The following is an 11552-nucleotide window of genomic DNA, read 5'->3' as shown; positions in this document are numbered from 1 at the left end:
ATTTACTAATACTAACATTAATTTCGCTAATACCATCCATCCCTCTAGAAATATTAATAACAAGGTTATTGTATCTGAAGTCAATTCCAACAGAATCAAGTTTATGTCAAGTAACTCTAAAATTAAAAATTCTATATACCAGTGTAAAATTACTACTCATAATCACGTATATTTTTATATTGGAAGCACGTCTTCACAGTTATCTAGAAGGATTTCTAATCATTATTCAACATTTAGGGATAGGAATAAACATAACAGTACAGGGCTTAGTAAATTAATTCGGGATCTAAAAGACCACAATAAACTATTTAATTTAGATTGATTGATTTTCTAAATCTCGATATCTTATGACAAAAGCAAGGAATTCTGTCTTCTCTGTAATTCTGAACTATTTTTCATTCTTTTTTCTAAAAATCCCCTTGTAAACACAGTTATAGAGCATGCATACCGATGTAAACATTGGCAAAAACACACCTTTAGTTCATATAAGTGATATCTATCATTATATATAATTTAAACAATTTTCCTTTTATATTTCACATTCACTAGATATATATTTTTCCTAGTCAATAAGGTTTTATTTAATATACATATTAGTTATTTACTTCTCTTTTATTTAGTTTTTCTTTAATTCATCCCTACTCTTTCTATAAGCTACCTCTGATATATCCTATAACGTTTTTTTTAAACAATATTAATAGTGTTCACTTAAACACTATACATATCCATCATTTTCTGTTAAAATGTCTTATTGACGAGTTTCATTTCTTCACTTCCCCGAAGAGAAGATTACATTGTTTTACACTATTTTATTCCTTTGGAATAACATTAGTGATATCTTTGAAACATGTGTCAGAAGTAAAAGAATTTGAATTACATATGCATTAAACTCCATTTATTTATATATATTATACAAAAACTTTCACATAAACCCGAAGTTTCTACCTTTAAAAACAAGGAGTTACAACCTTTTAAACTTGTGTGATTTTTTGCTACCCTGGTAACTATTTATCTATTTTTTCCGTGTTAATTGTTAACAAGGGAAAAATACACACATCTATTTATATATATATATATATACACTTCAACATGTAGAAAAGTAGCTAAGAGAGTACAGGAACTTAAAATTAAAAAAAACCCACAAAGCTGGTTTTTCTTTTTGTCTTCTTTAGAACCATTTCTTGTTTAACCTTCCTTGTGACCATATTTCTGTCAACATATGCTACCTTTGTTTTAATTAATTTTTAAAATAATGAAGTCTTTCGTAAATTGACTTTCTCATTATTAAGCTCAAGTCGGGAGCAAATTGCCACGGAATTTTGATGGAAGATTATAATTTAGACCACTTTAAGACAGTAAGCTTATGTCATTGAACCTGGGGTGGTCTCAGGCAGGTTGGTATCAAAAGGGTTAAACATTATCTGCTCAAAGAACAGCTGACAAACAGTCTTGTTTTCAGCTTCATAAATGGCAGAATAAATTATTCCAACCAAGGAACTTTTGGTAGCTGTAATTACAAGATTTGTGATTTCTTTTCATTTCAAGATGTTATATATATATATATATGTATATACAGAGAGATGTGTGTGTATACATTTCTGCTATAAGCAGAATCAACAAAAAAAAAAAAGCTCCAAGTGAGAGGTAAATATCATTTAGTCTGCACAATTTACAATAGAGCTACAGGTAGTTTCATGTTATATAAAACTGCCAAATTATTGTTGTAACTCTAATGCATGAACCAGCAAGTAGCTCTTTTGTAAACTGTGTATAATAAATGATATATATTCTTTTATTCTTTTACTTGTTTCAGTCATTCGACTGTGGCCATGCCGGAGCACCGCCTTTTAGTCGAGCACATCGACCCCGGGACTTTTTCTTTGTAAGCCCAGTTATTATTCTCTCGGTCTCTTTTGCCGAACCGCTAAGTGACGGGGACGTAAAATCACCAGCATCGGTTGTCAAGCAATGCTAGGGGGATAAACACAGACACACACATACATATATATATATATATATACGACAGGCTTCTTTCAGTTTCCGTCTACCAAATCCACTTTCAAGGCATTGGTCGGCCCGGGCTATAGCAGGAGACACTTGCCCAAGATGCCACGCAGTGGGACCGAACCCGGAACCATGTGGTTGGTTAGCAAGCTACTTACCACACAGCCACTCCTGCGCCTATATATATATATATATATATATATATATATATATATATATATACACACATACATATGCACATAAAAAAGAAAAAGTTCCTTCTTGAGCTACGCCAGGCTTATAAGGGCCGGTTTTCCAGTTCCAGTGGCATAGAAATTCCCCACCTGGACAGGACGCCGGTCCATCGCAGCATTACTCATTTTTGCCAGCTGAGTGGACTGGAGCAATGTGAAAATGAAGTGTTTTGCTCAAGAACACAACGCATCGCCCGGTCCAGGAATTGAAACCACAACCTTACGACCATGAGTTCAACACCCTAACCACTAAGCCACACGCCTCCACACATACATAAGGTGTATATGTCTCTCTCTAGCTATATAATTATATGTATATCTATATATATATATATATATATATATATATATATATATATATATATATACACACACACACACACATATAGCATACCTGTATGTGTGTGTATGTATATCTATATATATATAAAACAGCAGACATGCATATGTATATACACCCCCCCACACACACACATGTATGACATATAGTATACATACAGATGTGTGTATGTGTGCGTATGTATGTATATATGTGCGTATGTATGTGTTATAATAGAATGAGAAGGGGAGGCAAACTTTTGCCTACAATCCCCTTCATGTCCTCTTACACAGGGGGAGATTAGGATTAGGATGTTGATTAGGATTAGCATGTTGTAGAAGCCCGATAAAGCTGTTGAATGAATGCGTATGTGCATGTGTGTGTATGTATATGTGTAAACAAGCTTATGATGTGTCACTATTTGTTGCTTTGTAAATAGTCTCATTAAATAATTTATACATCTTTTCTTTTCTTTATTATTATTATCATTATTTCTTTATTTTATCAATCCATCGGTAGGTTGTTTGGTTACTCTCTCTCTCTCTCATGCTTTCTCTCTCTTTCTCTCACTCAATCTCTCCTAACGAGTTTAATTTAGTGTGTTTTACTAACACGTTTCCATTCACCGGTGACATAGTTCATTTGGAAGAAGGTCTCCACGGTAACCTTCTTCGTACCTTCTGGTTGTGTTCGGATCTCCTCGTTTTCACTGAGGCGTATACTAATGATATCTCCTTGCTCAGGACATGGGTTAACTGCAATGACACAAACACAAAAGGCATTAAATTAAATTACAATAAATCAAATTAAATCGTTAAGATCATGTTTAGTATTGGTTGAGTTCACTCAACTCAGTAGTTCTCACCCCATGTCCATACGGCCCCTGGTGGGTCTATAGAAGATTTTATTGTTGAAATTTTATGTGCATTAAAACGATACAAAAGGTATTTTAATTATTTTATACAGACAATCCAACTCAATGACCTTTACTTTGGTCAGTTATGGTGAGACAGTGTCACGTGACAACTTTGCTGGGGCTGCCTGCTGGAGCCTATGCGGCAGGTATTTAAAGGGAGAAATTTGACAAGACAGTCAGTCACTGGCTGACACTCACTGATGATACATCGAAGAAGCCAGGGAACAGAAGAAAGAAGACATGCACCCAACACCAGAACTGAAGACACCTCCGAAAGGGGGGGCCCTGCCACGTTAAAACGGTAGAGGAGTAGGGGCCGAAACCGGACGTGGTTTCTCCTGATGATGTCTTGAGCTAACTGGATCCTATAAAGGAGCTGTTGTGGTAGCAGACCACGAAACACGGTTGTAATTCCTCCCCACTAGGCTGCTCCTGTCTTGACAAATCAAGAAAATAAGTTACGAAGATATTGCACAACTTTTGAAGCAACAGAATATAAAATACAAATTCAAGCATATTTATAAAACATATAATATACATATAAGCAAACCTATTTCTATCTCAGTGCTGGTGCCACGTAATAAAAGCATCCAGTCCACACTGTAAAGTGGTTGGCATTTGAAATTGCATCTAGCTGTAAACACCTTGCCAAAACTGGCCTTGCCTGTGCTTGTGCCACATAAAAAGCACTGAGTCTACTCTGCTGGATGGTGTGGTGTTAGGAAGGGCATCCAAACATAAAAACCCTTCCAAAACAGACACAGAAGTCTTGTACAGGTTCCTGTCAAACTGCCCAACCCATGCCAGCACGGAAGGTGGACATTAAACAATGAAGATGATGATGTCTATATATGTATGTGTATATATATATATATATATATATATATATATATATATATATATATATATATATATGTATATATATATGTGTGTGTGTGTGTGTTATATAGTGAAGGCGTGTAGCTTTGTGGTTAGGGAATTTGGCTTATGACCATAAGGTCACGAGTTCAATCGCCAGCCGCGTGTTGTTTCCTTGAGCAAGACATTTTATTTTAAGTTGCTCCAGTCCACTCAGCTGCCATAAATGAGTAGTACCTGTATTTCAAAGGGCCAGCTTTGTCACGCAGAATCTGCCTGAGAAGTACGTTAAGGGTATATGTGTCTGTGGAGTGTTCAACCACTTGCATGTTAATTTCACGAGCAAGCTGTTCTGTTGATCACATCAACTGGAACCCTCATCGTCACAACCGACGGATTGCCAGTGAACAAAAATGTTATATATACACACTAGCACTATGACCCGGCAACGCTGGGTCACAGTGCTAGTACATGCATTTACAGCCGCGTGCATGCGCACATACATGCAAGTACTGTCCAAATCTACCAATCACATACAGCTAGCTGGCATTCAATTGGCGTATCAAGTTTTGGACATTTTGATTGGGTTTTCAATAGAAAATTCACTTCTATTGATTTTTTAATGGCTTTGTGGGGTGACTGAGGAAATGTAAAGATGTGCACGACCACCCTTGGACGGTTTTGAATGACCATAGAAAGTGCGAGCCCTCTAACTGAAAAATTGTGGATTTGTATAAAGGACACAGACACACAGACAGACATTTTGCCGTTTATATATATAGAGATAGGTATGCATGATGATGATGATGATGAAGGGGGGCATTAATGATGCCAATGTGATTTTGACAATATATGGAAGATGCAATAATATACAGACCTCGTGATCCGGCCATAAACGCTAGGATCAATGCTTTCTCTGGTCGAGTCACTTTGTTGGATGTGCTGAACATTTCCTTGGCTTCAGAAACATGTTCTTTCTGCAACAGACAACCAATTTGGAATAGTAAAATGGTAACATTAAGTAACAACAATAACAAACACAGATACACACACACACACAAGGTGATCTAGAAGAGTGATTGGCACATCAGACAGAATACTTGGCTACATTTCGTCTAGCTCTTTACATTCTCAGCCAAATCCTGCCATGGTCAACTTTGCCTTTCATCCTTTCAGGTTTACTCTTTTACTTGTTTCAGTCATTTGACTGCGGCCATGCTGGAGCACCACTTTAGTTGAGCAAATCGACCCCGGGACTTATTCTTTGTAAGTCTCTTTTTGCCGAACCGCTAAGTGACGGCGACGTAAACACACCAGCATCGGTTGTCAAGCAATGCTAGGGGGACAAACACACATATATATATATATATATATGTATATATATATATACGACAGGCTTCTTTCAGTTTCCGTCTACCAAATCCACTCACAAGGCATTGGTCGGCCCGGGGCTATAGCAGAAGACACTTGCCCAAGATGCCACGCAGTGGGACTGAACTTGGAACCATGTGGTTGGTTAGCAAGCTACTTACCACACAGCCACTCCTGCGCCTACAGGTTTGATAAAACTTATTTCATCGACCCTGAAAGGAAGAAAGGCAAAGTCGACCTTGGTGGAATTCGAACTCAGAACGTAAGGATGAACAAAATGCCGCTAAGCATTTTGCCCAGCATGCTAATGAATCTGCCAGCTCACTGCCTTGAGTGGCTGTGTGGTAAGTAGCTTGCTAACCAGCCACATGGTTCTGGGTTCAGTCCCACTGCGTGGCATCTTGGGCAAGTGCCTTCTGCTATAGCCTCGGGCCGACCAAAGCCTTGTGAGTGGATTTGGTAGACGGAAACTGAAAGAAGCCTGTCGTATATATGTATGTGTATGTATATGTTTGTGTGTCTGTGTTTGTCCCTCTAGCATTGCTTGACAACCGATGCTGGTGTGTTTATGTCCCTGTTACTTAGCGGTTCGGCAAAAGAGACCGATAGAATAAGTACTGGGCTTACAAAGAATAAGTCCCGGGGTCGATTTGCTCGACTAAAGGCGGTGCTCCAGCATGGCCGCAGTCAAATGACTGAAACAAGTAAAAGAGTAAAATATGTATGTATGTATTGCTTGGCTTTGTGAACGAAGATCAGGAAGGCAGTCCACGTCGCGTGCATGCACGCTCATGACTGACAAGTCCAATATGGGAAAGGCAGGTCCGTGTCCACAGACGAAGATAACATCCGGTATGGTGTCAGAGGCGGCTCGTGCCATCCTCCTGCGTCTCTTGTCTTTAAGTGTGTCACCACACGATATATATATTCACAGGTGTGGCTGTGTACATGACAAGTCTGCTTCCCAACTACATGATTTCAAGGGATTTTTTTCTTAGTTGAAGAAATCGACCCCAGGACTTATTCTTTCAGTCACTTTTGCCATTGATTGTAAAGTGATAGTGGAGGGGACAAACAAAGATACATATACATATATGACGGTCTTTAAGTTTCGACCGACCAAATCCACTCACAAGGGTTTAGTTGGCCTGAGGCTATAGTAGGGGACACTTGCCCGAGGTGCCACAGAGTGGGACTGAACCTGGAACCATGTGGTAGGGAAGCAAGCTTCTTACCACGCAGCCACGCCTGCACCCATATTCACATTTGTTCAAACTAATCATGTATTGTCTTGGAGCTTTGAGATTTTGAGGATGCAGTTGTTTATTTTTCGATTAACATTTGGCAGGCTTTGACATAAAACAAGCACAGTATTTTGACCAGATTTAGCAGGTTTAAATACTAAAAGGTTAAACATTAACACAAAAAAAAAAAAATCTATGCACTGTTAAGAATTTCACAATATTTCAAATCGTAATTTGGTGGAAATGGTTTCATTTTGCATTATCTCATAGCTTTGATGTCTTGATGAAGACGATTGTTTAGTTTGAGAATGACTTTGTAGGGTAGGTGTGAGAGGCCTGATGTACCCAGTCTGAACATAAAACTTGTACAATATTTGGGCCAGATATGATTAGTTTCAATGCTAGAGTTAACCTTGGTGGAATTCGAACTCAGAACGTAAGGATGAACAAAATGCCGCTAAGCATTTTGCCCAGCATGCTAATGAATCTGTCACAGAAGTAAAGAAGACAAACAGCCCTCTCTCTCTCTCTCTCTCTCTCTCTCGTCAGAAGACAAAATCTCTTCTCCCTTCAGTGTGGAGGTTTCACTTACTGGTTATAATCAATTCATGGATCACTCAAAGTGTCATGTTCTTGAATAAAATGTGTCATTTCACAATGTCCTTGTCCACTCAGCTAACAAAATTGAGTAAGTCTGCAATGGACTGATGTCCTGTCCAGTGGGGAATATATACACAATGGGAACTGAGAAAGTGACCCTATGGGATTATATGACTCAGCAAGGTACTTTATCCTTTATCGTCTCACCTTAAAAAAATAAATAAACATATTTGATGACTGGCATCCATGCTAGCAGGGTGCAAAGAGCACCATATGCGTGTGATCGTTGACAGAGCGGCTAACTGGCTTCCGTGCCAGTGGCACATAAATAGCACCATTTGAGTGTGGTTGTTACCAGCTTTGCCTTACTGGCACTTGTGTCCCGTGCTAATAGGGTGTTAAGAGCACCATCTGAGCGTGATCGTTGCCAGAGCGGCTAACTGGCTTCCGTGCCAGTGACATGTAAAAAACACCATTCGAGCGTGATTGTTACCAGCGTTGCCTTGCTGGCACCTGTGCAAGTGGCATGTGTAAAAAGATTCGAGCGAGGTCATTGCCAGTACCGCCTGACTGGACCCCGTGCCGGTGGCACGTAAAAAGCACCCACTACACTCTCAGAGTAGTTGGCGTTAGGAAGGGCATCCAGCTGTAGAAACTCTGCCAGATCAAGATTGGAGCCTGGTGCAGCCATCTGGTTCGCTAGCCCTCAGTCAAATCGTTCGACCCATGCTAGCATGGAAAGCGGACGTTAAACAACGATGATAATGATGACTCCCTCTCCATCTTTGTCAAAAGCCCTCTCCCCATCAAAAAGAAGAAACAGTATATTTACCATCAGCAGTAATTTCTTTGGTTGTTGACTGTTTGCTGTGGACACTGTTGATGTGGACACAGTCACCTGTGTCGATGCAGTAGTAGAAGTGGCCGTTGTCGTCGTCGTGTGGATCTGGTTTGAAGCCTGGATGACGAGGGTCTGTGATTGGCTGCCGGCTGTTGCCGTACTTGTGGTGGACAACAAAGTAGCCGACTGGATTTGCGACTGTCCGAGCTGCTGTTGTAGCTGGAGCTGGAGGTTTTCTCGGGCGTGTGGAGTTGTGCTGCTGGAGGTGTTGGTCACTGCAAACAAAAAGTACAAAACGACTAAGTTTTAGAGAGACAAAACAAAGATGAGGAAAAAAAGAATATACACATCATTATCAGTATTATCATCATCGTCATCATTTAAAGTTTGCTTTCCATGCTAGCATGGGTTGGACAATTTGATTGAGGTCTGGCGAACCAGATGGCTGCACCAGGCTCCAATCTGATCTGGCAGAGTTTCTACAGCTGGATGCCCTTCCTAACGTGAACCACTCCGAGAGTGTAGTGGGTGCTTTTAAGTGCCACGGCCACGCTCAAGTGGTGTTTTTTATGTTCCACCTGCACAAGAGCCAGTCCAGTGGCACTGGCAACGACCTTGCTTGAATGTTTTTCACGTGCCAGTAAGGCGACGCTGGTAACGATCACATTTGAATGGTGCTTTTTACGTGCCACTGGCACAGAAGCCAGTCAGCTGCTGTGGTAGCAATCACGCTTGGATGGTGCTCCTAGCGCTCATACACAAATGTATATGCATGTATGTGTTACTGTCATCTCTTAATGTGTTTGTCTCTTAACATATGACATAAAACGATTCACCTCCACCTTCCCTTCCAAATACTTCTCCTTAACCGCTTATGGAACTCTTATCCTGTTCTTTTCTGTCTTGCAGGTTACATGGCAAACTCACAAGTGCTAGCAGCACTCAAAAAAAAATCACCAAGTATATTCTGTAAAGTGGTTGGCATAAAGAAGAAACTATACCAAAGATGACATCTGAGTTTGACACAGCCCTGCAGGTTGCCTGTTCCTTGTCAAACCATCCAGACCATGGAAAGTAGACGTTGAACGATGATAAAAAAGAATGATGAAATGTGTGTGTGTATATATATTAGAAAAAGACCACCTTTTATCAATTCAATAATGAAAAATTAACTTATACCATTTAGAAAAATTACATATTATAGAAAGATTAAATATAAGATAAAACATATAACGATGATATGCAAAATAATAAATAAAGCGTATAGTTATTCTACCAAATATATACGTTTTATTTATTATTTTGCACATTACTTAATCATTGTTATATGTTTTATCTTATATTTAATCTTTCTATAATATGTAATTTTTCTAAATGGTATAATTTAATTTTTCATTATTGAATTGATAAAAGGTGGTTTTTTTCTAATTTATACATATATATATATAATATATATATATATATATATATATATATATGCCAGTGCTGCCTGGCTGGCACCTGTGAAAAAGCACCATTCAAGCATGACTGATGCCAGTGCCGTCTGCCTGGCACCCATGCTGGTGGCATGTAAAATGCAAAATTCGAGCCTGGCCAATGCCAGTGCCACCTAACTGGCTCCTATACCAGTGACATGTAAAAAGCATCCACTATATTCTTGGAGTGGCTGGCCTGCACCAGATTTCTGTGACTGAAAACAGACACAGAAGTCTGGTCTGTCAAACTGTCCAGCCCGTACCAGCATTGAAGGCAAACGTTGACTGATTATGGTGCACAGAGACATAACATTATGACGATGGTGATGAATTTACTAAACTAATATTTTTATAAGTCTAGAATCATCATCATCATTGTTTAATGTCCGTTTTCCATGCTAGCATGGGTTGGACGGTTCGACTGGGGTCTGGGAAGCCAGGAAAGCTGCACCAGGCCCAGTCTGATCTGGCAGTGTTTCTACAGCTGGATGCCCTTCCTTATGCCAACCACTCCGTGAGTGTAGTGGGTGCTTTTTATGTGCCAGGTGAGGCTGGCAACAGCCACGATCAGTTGGTGCTTTTTACGCACCACCGGCATGGAGACCAGTTGAGGCAGAGCTGGCAACGGCCCCGTTCGGATGGTTCTTTTACATGCCACCGGCATCACAACTACAATTTCCATTGATTTTTGATCGATTTTGATTTCACTTTCCTCAACAGGTCTTCGCAAGCAGAGTTTTAAAAATCTTTAAAATTCTTTCTCTTACACATGCATAACCGCTTCTGTACAGTTTTCCACTACGAAATTTGACTTGCGGGAAGTTCATATTGGTCAACCTAAGGTTGTGATGCCAGAAGACCCTCAACCAAAATTTCTTTGCACTGCAGTTGATATCTGAGAGAAGACCACGTAGTTGTAAAATGAACTTCTTAGCAAAATGGCTTACCTGATAGGATAGTGGGTCCAACTGGCGACCAAGCATTGGTGGTTGGAACATATGTGGGTGTGGTTGTTGATAAACTGTTTGTGGAAGTAACCCCGACAGGAGTAGGTAATTTCTGGAAAAGGAGAAGAGGAAAACATATAGTTCATTGTTGTAGAAAAAACTCTCATATGTACATGTGAGTGTGTGTATATATATCTCTATATATAAAACTGAAATGCGTTTTTACCGCTTGGATCGCTTTCAATGCCACTACATCCCGTCCGATTCGCTCCAAAATTTACAGGGACATGTAGAATGAGGTGACGATGCTTGTGGGCTACCTTAGAAAACCCTATCTTAAAAGGTGTGGTTGCTAGGGGCCATCTTCCTCACTCACCCTATTTCCTCCAGTACCCTCTCACTACTCTTCATTTGACAATGCCACTACCGTTATTTAATGTAAAGTCTTCCTCAAATCACTCTCTCGCTATTTCCTCTCTTCCAAGAACATTTTCACTCACTCTATCTCTTAGCTTCCTATACATTTTACTCATGTATCTATCTGCTCATAGACAGAAACAAATATTACATCGCCATCGCATTCTATTGTCTACCTGTCACACACACACACACACACATTATCTAATATTATATTTTATTTTTATATTTTTGTTTTTTACTGTTTCATTTCCCTATAGTGCTTTGATCTCTAATTAATTTCTACAGTGTGCACACACACACACACACACACACTATATGTGGCCC

At 39.6% G+C, this 11552-nt stretch overlaps 1 protein-coding gene across 1 annotated transcript; it reads right to left on the bottom strand.

Annotated features, from left to right (window-relative positions):
- Window positions 1-3150: 3150 nt before the first annotated feature.
- LOC115230254 (negative elongation factor A-like) lies at window positions 3151-10920 on the bottom strand (the record flags this gene model as incomplete). The annotated part of the gene is made up of 4 exons (XM_029800466.2): window positions 3151-3311; window positions 5208-5307; window positions 8378-8661; window positions 10809-10920. Coding segments are annotated over 4 exons (657 nt in total), but the record flags the coding sequence as incomplete, so codon positions are not given.
- Between the last annotated feature and the right edge of the window lie 632 nt (window positions 10921-11552).

The sequence above is a fragment of the Octopus sinensis genome, unplaced genomic scaffold (genome assembly GCF_006345805.1).
Source record: "Octopus sinensis unplaced genomic scaffold, ASM634580v1 Contig15089, whole genome shotgun sequence".
Classification (NCBI taxonomy): Eukaryota; Metazoa; Mollusca; class Cephalopoda; order Octopoda; family Octopodidae; genus Octopus; species Octopus sinensis.
This window is presented reverse-complemented; position numbering and strand designations above follow the sequence as displayed.